At 33.5% G+C, this 17,633-nt stretch overlaps 4 protein-coding genes across 6 annotated transcripts; 3 read left to right on the forward strand and 1 right to left on the reverse strand.

Annotated features, from left to right (window-relative positions):
- The first annotated feature begins 1,111 nt into the window (after window positions 1-1,111).
- Window positions 1,112-2,187, forward strand: LOC142626303 (protein RADIALIS-like 3). Its single transcript, XM_075800119.1, has 2 exons — window positions 1,112-1,727; window positions 1,960-2,187. The coding sequence occupies exons 1-2, from the start codon at window positions 1,444-1,446 to the stop codon at window positions 1,982-1,984; spliced, it is 309 nt and encodes a 102-aa protein (XP_075656234.1). The 5' UTR covers window positions 1,112-1,443; the 3' UTR covers window positions 1,985-2,187.
- A 1,726-nt stretch (window positions 2,188-3,913) lies between these two features.
- On the forward strand, window positions 3,914-8,800 carry LOC142624135 (uncharacterized). 2 transcript variants are annotated; one of them, XM_075797646.1, is made up of 9 exons: window positions 3,914-4,022; window positions 4,403-4,474; window positions 4,562-4,636; window positions 5,770-5,853; window positions 6,906-6,975; window positions 7,054-7,145; window positions 7,684-7,725; window positions 7,844-7,924; window positions 8,446-8,800. In XM_075797646.1, exons 1-9 carry the CDS (start codon window positions 3,993-3,995, stop codon window positions 8,515-8,517), a joined length of 618 nt encoding a protein of 205 aa, XP_075653761.1. In that variant the 5' UTR covers window positions 3,914-3,992; the 3' UTR covers window positions 8,518-8,800. The 2 variants fall into 2 exon arrangements, with proteins under 2 accessions (XP_075653761.1, XP_075653762.1); XM_075797647.1 differs by lacking the exon at window positions 7,684-7,725.
- A 1,325-nt stretch (window positions 8,801-10,125) lies between these two features.
- LOC142624022 (large ribosomal subunit protein uL6m-like) lies at window positions 10,126-12,385 on the forward strand. The gene is made up of 2 exons (XM_075797518.1): window positions 10,126-10,263; window positions 11,749-12,385. The coding sequence occupies exon 2, from the start codon at window positions 11,779-11,781 to the stop codon at window positions 12,085-12,087; it is 309 nt and encodes a 102-aa protein (XP_075653633.1). The 5' UTR covers window positions 10,126-10,263; window positions 11,749-11,778; the 3' UTR covers window positions 12,088-12,385.
- A 751-nt stretch (window positions 12,386-13,136) lies between these two features.
- On the reverse strand, window positions 13,137-17,170 carry LOC142623390 (ADP-ribosylation factor-like protein 2). Of its 2 annotated transcripts, none has more exons than XM_075796795.1 (6): window positions 16,826-17,170; window positions 15,625-15,780; window positions 15,436-15,546; window positions 14,790-14,952; window positions 13,960-14,040; window positions 13,137-13,426 (listed from the first exon to the last, which is right to left on the reverse strand). In XM_075796795.1, exons 2-6 carry the CDS (start codon window positions 15,687-15,689, stop codon window positions 13,289-13,291), a joined length of 558 nt encoding a protein of 185 aa, XP_075652910.1. In that variant the 5' UTR covers window positions 15,690-15,780; window positions 16,826-17,170; the 3' UTR covers window positions 13,137-13,288. The 2 variants fall into 2 exon arrangements, with proteins under 2 accessions (XP_075652910.1, XP_075652911.1); XM_075796796.1 differs by having other exon boundaries at window positions 15,625-15,729; window positions 16,826-17,003.
- Between the last annotated feature and the right edge of the window lie 463 nt (window positions 17,171-17,633).

Consider the following 17,633-nt stretch of genomic DNA (forward strand, 5'->3'; position numbering starts at 1 on the left):
AATAATTTGTTCACTTTGTCTATCATTAAGGTTGTAAGTGAAGAGTCAGGTAATAAAAGTTAAGGATTGTTCACTTAATTTTATTTTGAATTTGAGCCAACCTTGAGTTCATTATCAAACTATATTATATGTTAAGGTTGATTCATTTTTATATTAAACAAACTCAAGTTACTTTTTTTTTTTTTTTTTGAGAAACACACACACACACACACACATATATATATATATATATATATAACTCAAGTTACTTGAATTAATTAGATAGAATGACTTTTGTTTATGAATTTATAATATAAAAAAAATGATTCACTGCCCTTATTGTTAAACATTATATATAATTTTTGCTACAAATAGACTATTCAAATTTTCAATAAATTAAAAATAATAATTTCACATATGATGAACTTATTTACAAGATGAGGGAGAGTTGATGTTCACTAAGCAATATGATGCGAAAGAAAGTATTATTTTAGCTTATATATCACACATTATCACTTTTGAGTTTGACAAATTTAAACACAGATGTTATAGATATATTTTAATTTAACTTATTAGTTAGTTTTGTTAAATAGTAGTATTGGATAAGTGATGAGTATTTACGATACAACAAAATGAAAAACCAAGCATTTTAATCCAATTCATGTTTTGAGTCTTTTGACAAGCATGACTTTTTGCTTTTTTTTTACCCTCAAAAAAATATTGATTTTTTGCTTTTCCTTTTTGAGTTATCAAGAAATAGCAACAAGTGACTGGTTTGGCTAAGCGCATCTGTCTGTACAGATTCTTAAACAGGGTTGATTTGCAAATTAAAGGCACAAATTATATTAAATCTGATTACAGGTTGGTGGGTTCATCAGTTTCAAGAATGTTGAATGAATTTACTACTAGTTAAACCCCACCTGCTCATAAATTATACCTAGGAATAGGAACATAGTTGATGCTTGATTGTACTCAAAGATTATATTAACAACACTTGAAAAGGAAGCGATTGACTATCCTAGTATCCTTGGAAAACATTGACTCCCCCCCTCTCTCTCTCAGGCTCTCCCCTGGAACTATAACTATTTTATAATGTGCACTATGCAATTATGCAAGGTTGCAAGCAATTTTTTTTTCATGCCTACTTGCCCCACCCGCGTTTCTAGTTTTCTACAGTGTTTTCATGGATATGGAAGATCCTTTCCTCTTCTTCCCTTGACTTAAGAGTCTTCAGTCTTCAATCATATCACGCTTTCCCACCCATTAATCTTCTCTGCCTTTGGTTTTTGCTTGCAATTGCTTCTTTCATTTTTTTTCACGCTTTCCCATTAATCTTCTGACTTTGGCTTTCCTTTCAATTGCTTGTATCATTTTTGTTACCCAAAAATCCATCATCCTCAACTAGTCTTTTTATTTGCAACACGTTTACATTTATCTCTGAAATCCAGTCAAGAAAAAAAAAAGATGGAATCTTGGCCACTTTCTTTCCCCAATTCCAATTCAACTTGGACAGCCAAGCAAAACAAACTGTTTGAAAATGCTTTGGCAATATATTACAAGGAAACCCCAGACCGTTGGCACAACATAGCCAAGGTTATTGGAGGTACAACTGAAGAGGAAGTAAAGAGGCAGTATGAGATTCTATTAGAGGACATCAAGTGCATTGAGTCAGGGAAGGTGCCTCTTCCTAATTACAGGAAAATTGGAGGAAGCAGTGAAGTAAACATCGTTAGCAATCAAGAAGAAAGGTAACACAATTTTTCTCCTCTAAAAACTAAAATACTAGTCTTATAAACAATTCAATACACTCCAACCAGAAATATATTTTTTGTTCATGACTTTTCCTTAATATGTACAATTCAACACACTCCATTTTGCTAAGTTTTCAGTGTCTCATAAACAATATTGAGTTAGGACTCACTATAGGAATATCTATTTGCTCCCCTTGATTTTTATTTTATTTTATTTATCCCCCTGCAGGCTGAAGAACTTAAAGCTCGAATGAGGAAGTATAGGCATCACTGGAGACCTCAGACCAGTACCATTTTGCTCTAAAAGTAGATCTAGCATTTACCACGTACTATTCGTTGACAGTTCTCACTCTTCCTAATATTTTTTCTTGAGTGTAATAGGCTTTGTTCTCTACTACATGTATAAGGATGATCCATCACGTTTGTGCTTGCATATTTACTCTCTTTTCTTACTCAATTAGTCATCAAACTAAAGTATGCATGATTTATATCACTATAACAGATCAATCTTTCTTTTTTTCTGAATCCTTCAAATAAAAATTGTAATGACTAAGAATTCACCAGGAAATTAACTTTGTCAGACCATATAAATAAATTAAACAATCTCACCTAATATTAAAAATCAAATGCACCCACATGCTACTAATCGAATAATAAACTCATTCCAGTCTTATATTCTAAAATAATGCCGAAGACATAATCTCTCTAGATGCTAAGTTGAAAACTAAATCTACATATCTGGTTCAGGACAAAAAAAAACAAGGGATCATTTGTCTGTAATTAAATACTAGTAATCCAGATGTGAATGCAAAATGTCCATGTCGTCTCAGTTTCTTGAAGGGGATTGGAAGGAACTTCAAACTGCACTTGAGTCAGGAGTCTTTGCTCCGAGAATTGTTGTCGTTCCAGTTATCTGTTTTGTGCCAAAACAAATAGAAGTTAGCTCAAAAGTCGCAACAATATGCAAATCATTGAAAGATAAATTTTGGATAACAGTTATATATATATGTCAAACTTAGCTCTCTCTCTCTCTCTCCCCTTTTCTTATACATACGAACTTACCTTCTCAATGTACTTGTTGAAGCAAGCCTTGTGTTTATCCTTAGAAGCGTGGATAAATTTGTAAAATCGATCCTTCATACTAGCCAGATAGCTGCCACTCTCACAATTCTCTCCTTGACAATAAGTCCCGGTTGGAGCTGGTAACTCAACCGAGATGGGTAGTGGAGATGGTATCTCTTCATTCTGTTGAGTATGGCCGTTGTTTGATCCCATCCTTGCTAACACCTTATAGGAAGATATAAACAGTTATTAGCTAGCAACAAAAATATTCAATGGAAATATTATTTTCCTGAAGAGAATGATTCTTCTTAAGAATCACAAATCATGCCACAATGTCATAAAAAATCAAAACCTAATTGTACTCCACAGTATGAGAGTTGACAGGTACAACTTGTCATCTATTTTCCTTTTTCTTTTTTAAGCTTATCACCTAATGGTTGTTAAATTTGTAAGACACTGTTTTATACTATCCAGAGAATCAGATTTAAGGCATAAGCCTAGCCAGCAAAGCTACTGAAAAATTGGTCACAAACAAATCACCTAAGAGGTCACAACTGAGGCTAATAATTTTTGACACAAACACCTAGTACATAGTAGAACATATGTCCCAAAGTAATCTGAATCCGTGTAGATGAAACAAAAGAAATACTTTTCAAAATTTGTATAGTAATACTAAGAATTAGCAAGAAATAAGGTGACGAATTCAAGATCCAATGAAGGTAAGCATAGGTAGCTTACCTTGATAGGCACGAAGCAACACAAGCACAAAGAAATTGAAACAGAAAATATTGATTGATACTGTTTAGTACACTAGGTTCTTTTTATACTGGAGGAAGTGCCTTGCTCCACAAGAAGGGTTTGAAAAAAATTTCTTTGAGTGGGGAGGAAGGTAACAGTTTACACTTGTGGAGGAAGGTAAGCTGCAACCGTTTTATTTTATTGTAGGAAAAAAGTAAAGAATACGACGCGTCGTCGTAAAAAAGAAAAAAAGAAAAACGACATGGTATCCCACTCAAATCGTGATTCTTGGGTATTGGGCTGGCCCAGCCCAAGGCTCAATACTTTACATAGAAAACGCCGTTAGAGTATACATATAGAAAACTCCTTTACTCTTTTTAAACGGGTGACTGTAGAGTACTCAAAGCTCATCTACAACTACAGCTACAACTACAAGCGTAGCGTGAAAGCAAAAAGAGAGGGATGGCTACTACAAACAGTTCCACATTTAAGGTACATTATTTTACATGCACTTTTTTGCTAATTGTTGCTCAGCTCTATTTCTCTTCTCTACTTATTTAGTTATTTATCATACAAAAATATAAGAATAGGAAAAAAAAAACCCATTGCAAAAAGTTAAAAGACTGTTTCTGTTGCAAAAAGTTATATACCTTCTGTAATGATGATACATAATAGTATTCTTTTTTTTCTTTTTTCTTTTGAGATCGATACATAGTACATAGTATTCTTAAAATGGCTGTAATGAGCAACAGTATTTGTCACAATCAGCATATTTCTTTTTACTCTTTTTTTTTTTCCACTTGGTTTGTTACTAGAAATGTAAACTTGTGCCATGAAAACGTGGATGTGATATATATTTTTGTTTTGGACAGATAATTTTGGGTTCATCATCCATGGCCCGCAGACAAATTTTGGCCGAGATGGGATATGAGTTTACAGTGATGGTAGAGTTATATTTGTGAAAACACTAGCTTTTTGTTATCTGTGATTAGAATGGAGCTTTAAAGGATTATTATATTGGCTTGAATTAGATTGCAGACATAGATGAGAAAGAGATTAGGAGGGAAAAGCCAGAAGATTTGGTAATGGCTCTAGCTGAAGCAAAGGTATTACTTATCAATTGTTAGATATATTTTGCTGTTGAATATTTGATGGATGCACGGTAAGCTAAGAAGCATGAACACCGACACGACACGGACATGACTTGGATACATTACGTGACATAGACATACAGAAATTCTTGAAAAATTAGGACACGGCACAGTAGGAATACAATAATTAATTAAATAGTATGTTTACATATATTTAAAATTTCAAAATAAATAAAAAATTATAAAAACATTTCTAAAATCAAATGATTTAAATTAAAAAAAAAAACCACCCAGCAACATTGAGGAAACACATGTAGGAGTGTCCCCAGCGCGTCCAACATGGACACATGTTTGACATTGACACACTAGGGATATTAGAGTGTCTGTAATTCTTAGACTGCAAGTAACACATGCTTCACTAGTGAATATTTTGATATACTTGATTCTTTCGGGTGAGCTTGTAGCATGTAACTAGGAATCGTAAAATTTACATATTGCAAACATTTAACTTGGTATTAATTTGATGCATTAGTATGCATACTTAATGATAAAACTATGTGAGACAGGCCATAGGTCACTTGTTTCCATGGGGATATCTATATGTCAGTCCAAGGTCTTAATTGGCCTTTGAACTATGATTGAGGATTTTAAATATTATTATCTGCAGACATGCTCTAAGGAAAGATAATATTAACTGTAAGAAACAAGATCCTTGATTCAAACTTATATGAGAATAACAATACTAGCATTGCAATTCAACTAGCTTAAACTTATAATTAAAGTTCAGCATTTGTGTTTGGGAGCAACTTAAAAAATAGAATAACTTCAAATAGAAGTTGGAATAAATTCTGGTGGGTTGTACAAAAGAGCAGAGAAAAACTTCTTTGGTGTATTTCAGCACTAAAATATCAATTCAGAGAGAGAGCAACTAGTCATTTTGAGCCTAAGTGTTTGATGTCAGCTTTTGTATACGTGATTACTCATTTGCTTGCTCCTGTAATTCTGTTTACATTTCTGTCCCATAGTTTCATCTTGGAAACATTATCTGTTCCCTCCTATGATTCTTTGATTTTGATTATATGGTTTGTCTTTTGAACTTCCATGATAAAACATCTTATTGAACCTTCTAATCTTGAATTTCTTCTTAGGCAGATGCCATTTTATCAAGGCTCCAACATACTAGTCAATTTGAGGAGGATGCTCATGCAACACTGTTAATTACTGCAGATACAGTATTCTTTGATTCCTATTTATTTACTGCAGATACTGGATATTAGTTTATAAAAATTAAAGTCTGAAACTATCAGAGGAGATTAATTATCATTGATAATTTAACACATTTACGACATTTTTTTTTTTGAAACATATTAGGGTTTCAATTGGGTTAGGTTTCTATTGGTCTCGTATTTTGAAGGTCTTGTTAGATATGAGAATGAAAATGCAAAAGCTATTACAAATTTTACTAAAAAATGTTCACAAATTGATGTGGCAATGCCATGAACTTCAACAACCTAAATAATGAATGTTTAATTTCTTTTTTCTTTTTTTTTATTGGTGATAGTCAGTTTGTAAGCCTATAGTAAAAGTTATAATATCTCTAACATTAATAATGAGAAAAAAGTGCGCAACCACTTTAAAATATTTTTGGGCCTTTTATAATGGGGGATGAGGCCTTTTTTATGAAGGGGTAGAAACTTTTTGTAGAGGGGGCCTTTGGCCTAGGCTTAAGTGACCTAGGCCTTGGGCTGGCCCTGCTGAGAAGATGATATGTTTCCAACCTATTCTCCCTTGGTATTCATGTAGTTTTTCCAAACCGCAAATTTACAGGTTCTTCATAGAAGATCTTGGTAAATATTTGACAATTGCATGATCCTAATTGCTAACCACCCAATCAATTAATAGTCAGACACAGTGGTCGCTTTTAGTGATTATAATCTTCTTATAAACATAATCCACTAGACCATCTTCTCAAATTTCAATACGTAATGGCTTCCAAGTTATGAGGATCAGAGGATGTACAACAATTCAGGCAGTTAATTGTTCCTAGATACCATGCACAAGTGCCCCTCGCTTTTTTGTAGATTTTTCCATACTTTATATAGGCATTAGCTTGCTGGGTTTTGGGCTTGCATGTTTTTCTCATTTCTCACAGCTTATACATCCTTTGCAATTATGATTATGAAGTGTAGCCTACTATTAATAGAACATTTTTTCCTTTTCTATTGGTTGGTATGTAGAGCTTATTGAAGGTTATTTCTTATTGCTCCATCTAATTGATTTTGAGGTGGTGGTGTATGAAGGGATAATCCGGGAAAAACCATCCAGCAAGGAAGAAGCACGGGAGTTTATCAAAGGTTTGCTTAATGGGCTTCACTCTCACCTTTTCTCTAAACTTAAGCTGAATTTGACTGTCACTTCCCTCTGGGTTGCAGGATATTCTGGTGGTCAAGCAGCAGTGGTAGGATCTGTTCTTGTAACCAATCTTAAGACTGGAAAAAGAAGAGGTGGATGGGAAAGAGCAGAGGTATTGCTTTCGAGCACTTATATCTTTTGCTTGCTCTTCCTGATCAGTGACAATTAGATGATTTCAAGCCCACCTGATCTTGGGACATGTTAAAAGTGCATTTATTTTAAATATGAATATTCCATTGCTATTGGTTGATAAATAATAAAATTTTATTGAAAGAGAAGATTACTTCATGTTCATGATGATGAACACGAAGTATTTGAAAATTTCCATTTCCATTTCCATTTCCATTGGTACTCCTTACCATATTTTGTTCCAATTATTTTCATCCTATCTACCTTGATACATGTTAAAACTAAGAGGGTTAGGCATATGTGATCAGCCTCCTTTATCTAGGGGAATAGGAAGTGTCACTCACCCTTGGAGGAGAGAGAGAGAAGAAAAATACTTTCTTTTTTTTTTGAAGTTCTAACATCATGATGCTTCCTTCTTTTTTTGGTAATGAGAGGATCTGAATTGAGAATTTTTGTTACCTTGAGAAGATAGCTCTATAATTATCCCTAGAAGACTGATATTTGTGTTTGTGGTGATACAGGTTTATTTTTATAACATACCAGATGACATAATTGATATGCTGGTATAATTCATAATATCCATATTATTTTTGCTATCAGATTTTTTTGCCAGACAACTTTTTTTTTTTTTTTTCCTGCTATTGTTATGGACTTCTTTCTTAATGGATGAGGTGTGCTCAGATTGAGGAGGCAGTTACGCTCAATGCTGCTGGGGGTTTGATGCTGGAACATCCACTGACATCGCCTTTTGTGGAAGCAGTGGTCAGTTGAGCTCTTTCTCTGTCTCTAGCTCTCCTTTACACACACACACACACACTCACTTGCACATGCATGCACAGACTTCGTTCGGAACATCTGTTTTTAGGCATCACACAACTTTGGATGCCAAGTGACTCATGAACCAGGCTATTCTATGCTTTTTGGCACCTAAGCCACTCCTAAGAACATACCAGACCAGTGGTTCCTATCCCCAGTGAAAAACCTTCTTCCTTTTGCTCTGTCAGAGATTTTTAAATTTGTGTTTTTTATTCGTCGTGTGTTCTCCTCAAGTCAACAAACAAATGGAGCTATGCTCTCTCATTTATCATGCATTGGCACCTCTATCTAACGTTCTTGGTTTGCTCTATCAGGAGGCTTAAAGTTTTGAATTTCTGAGTTGATTATAATATGCAACTGTGCAAGGGGTTTGATGCCTTAAATTATTTCCCCTTGCCAAATGCTAGGAGTTGAGACTTGCCTTTCTGCAATTCTTCTGAGATTAACTCAGGATTGACGTTTGGCAGGTAGGGACAACTGATACCGTGATGGGACTTCCTAAAGCTCTCACAGAAAAAGTCATACTGGAAGCCCTATAACTTGGGGTGGTTGTAGCAATGTAGTTCTATACTAAATTTCTTGCTTGCTGGAGCTGAATCTGTTACATGTTCAACCATCATTTCAAACTTCAAAGTTGTGGGCTTCAATCCCATTCTGCTAGTCAACTGCAGATCGTTTGGCCATCAATTTTTAGCCGAAGTTCTATTTGAATTTTCAACTGGAAGTCTGGAACGCATTGGCTTTACTATCACCCCATTACAAACCCTTCATATCATGTATACTTCTACATAATAAAAGTTGGGTTTATAAATCATAACTTCATTGAGTGGATAGCATCACCAATTGTCATGTGTACTGTAACTTTTACTGTTATTGTAGTCCTTCAACTGAAAGATTTCTAAAAAGACTTCTAAAAAGAAAAATTGTTCTCACTTCTCAATTAAAAAGAAATCATTGGATAATGGACACAACTTAATTATAAGGTACATCCTCTAGGTATGTTATCTCTTTGTTCTAATCATATCTAAAATTTAGTCTATTCCATCCAAAAAAAATAGTCTACTACTACAAACTTTTTTTTAAAAAAGTTCATAATGGATACAAATTAATTACCTATAAGGTATATCATTTTTTTTTTAAATAGTGAAAAAAAAAAATATATATATATATATATATATATGGTTATAAAAGGACGACGACCGGAAAAAAAAAAAAAAAAAAAAAAGGTTAACTTTTTAACTTTTGTTCTTGGTCATCAATAGGTATTACATCTTGTGCAATAACCTAGCTATTGCATGAGATTTAGATCTTGATTTCTTCAAATAACATGAACCATGTAAAGTTTTGAGTGTAACACTTAACTCATGTGAGATTGATTTATGTGTAAACCGTTAATTAAGTCATATTTCATTCATTAAAGCTTTTGAGTGTAATATAAAATTCCTTGTGGTTTTGTTTTACATGGAATTTAAAATTGTATTTTCCCATAAATCAAAACAAAAGAGGGGATTTGTATTATACTAAAAAATATTAAAATATTACATGCGACACAATCAACGATTTACACATAAAATAATAGCATAGGAACAATGGAGTAGCCAAGGAGGGAACAAGAGAGGCAGTTGACCCCCTCACCCTGACAAAAAAAATCCTTATTTCTAGTACTAGAGTTATTGAATTTCTTCTCAAAAAAAGAAAGAATTATTGAATTTCTTTTTAGCTCTTTGCACTCGTCTACAACATAATCGCTTAAAATTTTCATATAATGATTTGCTTCAAAGAAAATATTATAGAAATAAAATGTTAAATAATATTTAAACAATCAAGATAACAGTACAATATCCCAAGTTACTTAGAATGATCTTACTTGTTTTATTTCTATAGCCCTAGAACTAAGTAGATACTTTGTTGCCACTTAGCAAGAGACTTGTAGTTCAATTATTAGTAGCAATGTTTGTTACTTTCATAAAAAAAATAAAATAAAAAAAAAGAGTAAAATATACTCCATATCATAACAATCAAATTATAAAATTTAAATAAATAGAAGAAGTGGATAGTTATTCAGGAAAAAAAGAAAAGAAAAAAAGGATAGTTATTCAGACCCTAGAACACCCTAAGCACTTGGTCGGATTACGAGCCCCTACAACCAAACAGGGGGACAAATATTAGACATGAGGAATGAATGAAAACAAAGTAAAAACAACAGTAGTGGGTCGTAATTTTCGTTTCCGGTGCACGAACGACGACGTACTCGGCTCTGATCTGGTACGTTGAAGACTACTCAGGTGTGCTTTCTCTATCTCTCTCTCTCTCTCTCTCTCTACTTTCCAATTGCTTATCCTATGAAATCATGGCCGTTTGATCCGAACGAGGAGCTACATAATTGTCTTCTGATTTTTAGTTCATGACTAGGCTGATTTGATAACCAACTACAGTTTTAGGAACATAGTTTTTAAAACAAGCCTAATAAAAATTTCTTTTTGTATAAATAGTATTGTTCACATTACATAAATCTCCCAGAATTTTAGAGTGATATAAAAACCAAAATAATATCTAAAGTTTCTCAATGGATATGCTTATGTTTATAGATTGATGGGTAAGGAATAATGTAATAGAATGAAAGTTGATAATGCAATTTTTTGGATTATGAGGGATTCAGTTCTAATAAAGGTGTGTGGATTGTTGGGAAGTCGTTTTTGCTTTTTTTTTTTTTTTTTGGCTAAAGAATTGGGTGTGAATGAAGCTGAAGCCAATGGGAATGGCTTGAAGTTTGGGGTTTTGTTGCTGTTTATGTTGGGGATGTATTTGATTATTACTTTTTAAGAATTTTGGACTTGAATTGTTGATTTCAAAGGTGGTAGTTTTAGTGTGAATTATGATGGGGTTTTGAGTATGGATTAGGAACTAAGGCATGTATAAGCACGTAGCCGTGAAGGCCGAATGAATCAATCCACATACTCACCCTAAGTAAATTTTTTTGCTGTGGCTGAGTTGAATACATCATGGTTATTAAATCTGTGTGTAGTTTTTTGATGCTGAGAATAAATGGGAAAGGAAATGGAAATTTAGGATTTCCTTCTTTTTTTTCATAAAAGGGTGTTTTTTGGGGGGGGGGGGGGAGAGGGGTTTTTTTTCCTACAAATTTTGGGTGCTTAAACAGGGCATTAACTATTTGGTGTTGGAGTGATGCTAAATTGGATGCCAAGATACAGTAATAAAAGAGATACTTACCAAAAAATAAAATATAAAAGAGATGAAATCAATTTTGATTAACTTCCAGCATTTTTGTGATGTGAGAGTGAAATTTTCTTTGAGAGTAAATGAATTTTATCATTTTAGCTATCAAATAGAGCAATACAGCTTTAAATATGTATAAATGGAAGTCAAAGACCTTGAAGAAAGGTTCAAAACCATATGCTCTGTTTGTTTTCTGAGGAAGAGTTGGGAAAAGATATTGGGTAATAAATAATAATAGAAATCTAAATCAGTTTCTACGTTTTGAAATGAAATTATGCTAACTGGCTTTAGTAGTGATAGAAGATAAAAAAAAGAAGGCTTTGAAAGCTTAATGCACTTACTGTTTTACTTATTACTTCCTCTTTTAGAAAGAAAAGATATGTTCCTTCAAGATTCCCACTTATCTTTTCTTAATAAAGATTTTTTAAATGCTAAAACATAAATATTGCTTTGTAGGCTATAGTTTGTGGTTCCTTTGGCTAATGCTTTTTTGTTTAAATTTTCTTCACAACTGCCTCTTGTTTATCTCTCAGAATTGAGGTGATCGTTTCACTTTAATCTTAATGGAAGCCAAATTTTTTCGCTTTCTTAAGATTGTGGGTGTTGGGTACAAAGCCAGAGCTGAAGCTGAAGGACGTCTCTTATTTCTCAAATTGGGATACAGCCATGAGGTTGAACTGACTGTTCCTCCAGCAGTACGTGTGTTCTGCTTCAAAAACAATGTAATTTGTTGCACTGGAATTGACAAGCATAGAGTGCACCAGTTTGCTGCTGCTGTTCGTAGCTGTAAGCCACCCGAAGTGTACAAAGGCAAGGGTATAATGTATGTTGATGAAGTTATCAAGAAGAAGCAAGGAAAGAAATCAAAATGATCGCAAAGAGAATGATTGTGTTGGAGAATATTTGATAGTAACCCATGGTAGGACATAATATTGCCTCATTTTGCAAAGACGGGTTTGGCCCGAGTTCAAATCAAAGAATTGAGAATTCTTCCAGCCTGGTGCTTCTTGAACTAGTTTAAGAGCTTTGCAATATTGGATCCAACTTTCTATGAATCAGTTCGGAGACTTTGCTTCAATTCAAGACGTTATTATTACTGTTTTTGTTGTTATAATGAAACATCTCCATGTAATTTCGTAGGAAGAGTTTTCAAACTAATTCTTGATCCTATTGTCATTTAGGAGAGTAAAGAGACCCATCAATGACTAGCAAGAATGGTCAAACTGTGAACCATCTCTCTGGTTGTCTCCATTTGGAAAAGAACAAAGTTTCTCTCCAAACTAGTTTAGAGAAAAACCCTTCAAACTTATCATATATCTTTTTTTTAGGTGTGGATTTTAAAAATCTAACCTTTGAATTTCATGTTCCTTATGTTCTTAACATGCATATCAAATTTCGTTCAAATCGAAAATGAGGAACCTATTTAGAAGTTTATCAAAACCGAGGGAAGTTAAAACCAGAGCATCAGCTAACCATATTGAATTGAAAAACTATCAAGAAACATCATCCAAGATTCACAGGGAAAATATTAGTTTTTTTTAAAAAAAAATTTAAAAGAACATTTTTTGATATATGGTTTGTTCTGGATTAACAGGTTGCCCAACCTATTGCCAACCTTCTAGAGGAATGACTAAACCTATAGATGTTTTCTCATCTCACGAGTAGTTAGTCAAATTCATTTATATACCATCTTCATACCTCAATTTGATAAGCTGAGCCCTTTGTGTCAACATTCTGGTGCTGTGCCATGACTCTTATACAACATTCTGATGTTATTAGGGCAAAGCAGTAGAAAATGCATGCTTGTTTTTATGAATTGAAATCTGGAAATTTTCCCCAAATTTGATGTGTGTTTGTAGATTGTCAATGTAATGTCTCTCTGAAAAAGGCGCCAAAATTCCACTTTGCTGCCATAGTCACATTTGGAAATTTCTCATGCATTAAATGATGATTTGGGTAAACAAAGATATACATGCTCTCATTAGACAGAAAATATGCTAAGAATAAATCCATTTTAGCTTCCATGAATGCTTTGATATTGTCGTACAACGAAAAATGACTCCCAAGTACGCATTAGTCAAGCACATAAATTCGAGAGGCTACATCCTGGACCAACCAATCAAATCCTTCAAGCAGCCCCTCACCAGTATATGCACTACAGCCCACAATTTGCCAGTGCCGGGTTTTGTCCATGGCTTCCAAGTTCAATACCTGTTAAAGTATGATAATAACCATTTTAGATTCTACCAAAAAAAGAAACCATTATAGAATATTAGAATAACATTCTTCTTCTATAAAAACAAATATAAAAGCATCGATACAAGTATTACATGGAATAATGCACCAAACGCAGACATCTATGTAAAGATATCCAGCATAAATGTGTTTATATGTGAAGTTCAAGCTCAGATTCCAAACTTGGATTCACACTAAAATGAGTTATGAATCTAAGTGTATGCAAAGTTTTCCGCACAGATTTTTTGACAGAAAGAAAAAGAACTCATACGACAGAACCAGTTTCACCAGGGACATAGCATCTGTACAGAAATTTTGTGAATAGCAAGAAGACAATCTATGGCTATGAAAAACAAACAAAAAACAAATTTGAGGACTTAAGATGACAAACAAATGTACTTTGAGTCATTGAGAAATCAAATGTCAAGTTTACAATATTTAATTTGCATTCTAACAAGGGCCATGTTTGACAATATAAGCAAGAAGTTGTTTTCAGACAGCAGCCTTACTTTTGCAATCTCCTCTGGGGTAAGGGCACCTTTTATGTCCTGCTTATTTGCCAGTATTAGTAAAGATGCTCCTGAAAGTCTCTGTCAAATGAATAAACATGTTAGCTTTTTTTAACAAGTTCAAAAAATGAACAAGAATTAAAGGCTAGAAGTCCAAGAGAACTGTCTTTTTCTAATTTTTGCCGAAAAGGTTTTACCATTCAAATTTTAATTTCTGCATTCCAAAAAAGAAAAACAATTAGAAAGAATTGCTTTTAGGACAAAGTCTTCCACCAAACCAAGTTGAAGGAACCTCCTACAATCCATTACATGGCAAGTCAAAAGATCATCCATGTGTACTAAATCACATTATTCATTAAAAAAGGTCACATGACTATTAAATCAGTCATGTAACTAAAATACATGAGGATACTCATTTCAGTTGCCAATTGTAGGTTGGAGGAACTTTCCTCCAAACTCATTGGTTTATGAAGTAGAAAGACAAATTACATAAAATAACTTAACCACTCTCTTCAAGGATTAGAGTATAGACACTTCAAGGTATGCATCCTAATGTTAATGGTTGGTTCATGGTTAATAAACCAACAAAAAAAGATCTTAAGACAAGTTTAGTGGCTCACTATTAGCAGTTCAGTCTCTCAAAATTAAGAGGCATCTCAAGAGAGTGAGAGAGGGAGAGCTTCTATTCAATCTAGTGTAAATGAATGAATGAACAAACATTCAACTGAGAAGCAAATTAAAAGAACATAAGTAACCACACAGGATAAAATATGCTCCAAATGACTCACCTTTTATGCATGTGAATAGACAATTTGATAAGGGATACATACCTCTTCCTTCAAAAGATTATCCAGTTCCATTTTGCAGTCATCTAACCGTCTAAGATCTGAACTGTCAACCACCCATACCAAACCATCAGTTTGCTCAAAGTAGTTCCTCCAGTAAGATCTTATAGTTTTTTGGCCCCCAACATCCCATATATTTAAAGTATACCTGCCAAAAGTCACATAACCTGGAATTTCAATATTCTAAATATTGATGAAAACTTATATCAACTCAAAACAATAACACAATACCCAATAAAGTCCTAGAACTTGATGAATTAGAGTTTTTTTTTTTTTTTTTTTATAAAACAAAATTTCTTCAAATTTCATGTGAAAAAGTTAACCACCACATTAAATTTAAGATGAATACAGCTTTTCTCGAGAGATTTAGACACACCCAATCAAAAAATAAACAAGATAACAAGGTATAAAATCTGTCTTAAAAATCAAATATCATTTCCATTCATTTGGCTGAGATTTTTAAGCAATGAAAGGGAGCAGAGAAAACATTATAATTTGATCCCCACTAACTGTATGATATATTGCCTCTTGCCCAAATTATAATTATCGTATCTTCGCAACGATATCAGGCACAAGACACACACAGACATGAAATATATATTATTAGATAAAGCAGTTGAGAAAGATTTACTTTTGGTAGGTGATGGTCTTGATGTTGAAGCCCAGTGTAGGACTGATAACGCTGGTGTCCTCTCCATTGATCTTCAAGACAATTGTAGTCTTCCCTGAATTATCAAGCCCACTGCCAAGTATTCAACATTTTAGTATATATTAAATACATATGAATGAGAACAATAGTTTGTAGGTATACAATACATACACCATGAGTATGCGCATTTCTTTCTCTTTCTTCTTGATTTTTCGGATTATACTGAGTAGCCCCATTGTTGTCTAGCTCACTCCCAGACTCCAATCAAGCCGAATACTGAAATCAGATCCAATCCTCCTTATAGTGCCTTAAAGCTTTCGGCGGACACTATTTAACCAAAAGAAGAAAGTTTTATTATTTTAATTACCATTTTGGTCCCTGACCTTTATCCCATGTTTCAAAAGGGTCCTCAATGGTTTCAAATGTATTAGTTTAGTTCCTAATCTTTTGGTATTGTGTCAAAATAGTCCCTGTTGTTACTTATCAACAACAACAAAATAGTCCTATTGTAAAATGGTACATGAAAAAATCTAACATGGTTAACGGTGATATTAAAATATGAGTAATACTACAACCACAAACTATTGATGTGGCAAATTCTTATTGGTTCTCGTCTAGGACCACTACTAACATCACTTTTTTACTTTCTAATAACCACTCATCACATCAGCATTTTCCTTAAAATATTAATTTTGATACCACCTAGGATGCCACATGGCCTTTATTAAAAAAAACAAAAGCAAAAACTAGGTTGAGACTTGAGAACAAGAATCAACTGGTTCATCAACCATAAAAGAATTTGTTCCCAACAAAGAACAACCACAAAGGTAAATCAGAAGGCAATACTTCTCCTCTAAAAACTAAATGTCATGATTACAGCTTTAATATAGGGAACTAACAATGTGTACCAAGTTTACAGAAATTCATGTGAGTTCAAAGAGGCAAATCATCGAGCAGTTGGTGGGAATCAATTTTTTCAGCCAAAGCAAAGCAAAAAATAAAACAAAGCAATTTCTCAACCACTAAAAAAATTTTCTCAGCTACCAAAGGTTCATACAACCTTAAATCACACGCAATGTTGGAACAAATTTTGTAAAACTAATCAATACTCGGAAAGACTAGGCATGTGAATGTGGTAGTGATTGACAGGATTTTCAGTTTCAACTTTCAAAGATTTGAACACTGTGAATGTGGGGTTGTTCATCCGCTATTCCGATCTAAGGTTTAGAAATTGCAAAAGGACATTTCTAAGATTGCAATGAGCCAATTTAAAAGTTCAAAATAAGCAATTTTAAACTAACTTCAGCACCAGCAATAATACTAATAATATGGGGTTTGATTGAATACCAAAATGAGAGTAATGTGGATTTACCTGAACCTGAGATCGACACAGATTTAAGCTTCTTTTTCGTTTTTCGCCGATTGCTGAATGAGAAGGTTCCAGATTCAGATCAGAAGAGTAGTGCTTCTTCTTTGGGAACCATACCCTACCAGGTATGTCGATCAACGATCAAAGTATTTCAGATTTTTGGTTGTTTTTATTTTGTTTTGTTTTTTATTTTTTAATTAAGACCATATGGCAACTCACTTGACACGTGCCATCCAGTTGGCATAAAAATTATATTTTTATATTTTACATTTAAGAAATGACATGTCCACAACATTTTCACAATATTTTTACAACAAATCTTAAATGGTAGGTTGATTACTGGTTGTAATGGCTGGAACAAAATAGTAATCTATAGTTTACATTTTACACGTGTCATCCATTAGCAACATCACTTTATTTTGACATGTAACAAAAAAAAATCATGAAACGTTAGGAATTTTTAAAATATAGAATAAAAGTTAGGGATCATTATTTGACGTAAGAACACGAAGTTTTTTTTTTTTTTGATAAGCTTCAATCTACTGCTAGAAAAAAACGAGGAGCAAAGTTGGGACTCTTCCTTACAAACAGCAGAAATCGCTGGGAGAAGATAATCCTTGAAGAAAAGGAAAGACAAAAAAGAACTTAAAGCAAATTTAGCAGCTACATGTGCTGCAGCATTACAACACCTTCTAACCCAAACAAATGAACAACTAGCCAAAGACTCTACTAACTCAAGCACGTTGGAGATGGTGATTCAAATGAACCACTCCAGCTCAACCTTAAGAGGAGAAAGAGAATCCATACAGGT

This window comes from Castanea sativa, chromosome 2 (assembly GCF_040712315.1).
Source record: "Castanea sativa cultivar Marrone di Chiusa Pesio chromosome 2, ASM4071231v1".
Lineage (NCBI taxonomy): Eukaryota > Viridiplantae > Streptophyta > Magnoliopsida > Fagales > Fagaceae > Castanea > Castanea sativa.

Excerpts from the sequence above, each read along its gene's own strand:
- LOC142624135 (XM_075797646.1), top strand. The coding sequence starts at position 3,993 with ATGGCTACTACAAACAGTTCCACATTTAAG. Across the intron at positions 4,637-5,769 it reads TGGCTCTAGCTGAAGCAAAG|GCAGATGCCATTTTATCAAG; the intron begins GTATTACTTATC and ends ATTTCTTCTTAG. Across the intron at positions 7,726-7,843 it reads ATGACATAATTGATATGCTG|ATTGAGGAGGCAGTTACGCT; the intron begins GTATAATTCATA and ends AGGTGTGCTCAG.
- LOC142623390 (XM_075796795.1), bottom strand. The coding sequence starts at position 15,689 with ATGGGGCTACTCAGTATAATCCGAAAAATCAAGAAGAAAGAGAAAGAA. Across the intron at positions 14,953-15,435 it reads AAGACCATCACCTACCAAAA|GTATACTTTAAATATATGGG; the intron begins GTAAATCTTTCT and ends GACTTTTGGCAG. Across the intron at positions 14,041-14,789 it reads ATAATCTTTTGAAGGAAGAG|AGACTTTCAGGAGCATCTTT; the intron begins GTATGTATCCCT and ends TTCATTTGACAG.
- LOC142626303 (XM_075800119.1), top strand. The coding sequence starts at position 1,444 with ATGGAATCTTGGCCACTTTCTTTCCCCAATTCCAATTCAACTTGGACA. Across the intron at positions 1,728-1,959 it reads GTTAGCAATCAAGAAGAAAG|GCTGAAGAACTTAAAGCTCG; the intron begins GTAACACAATTT and ends ATCCCCCTGCAG.
- LOC142624022 (XM_075797518.1), top strand. The coding sequence starts at position 11,779 with ATGGAAGCCAAATTTTTTCGCTTTCTTAAGATTGTGGGTGTTGGGTAC.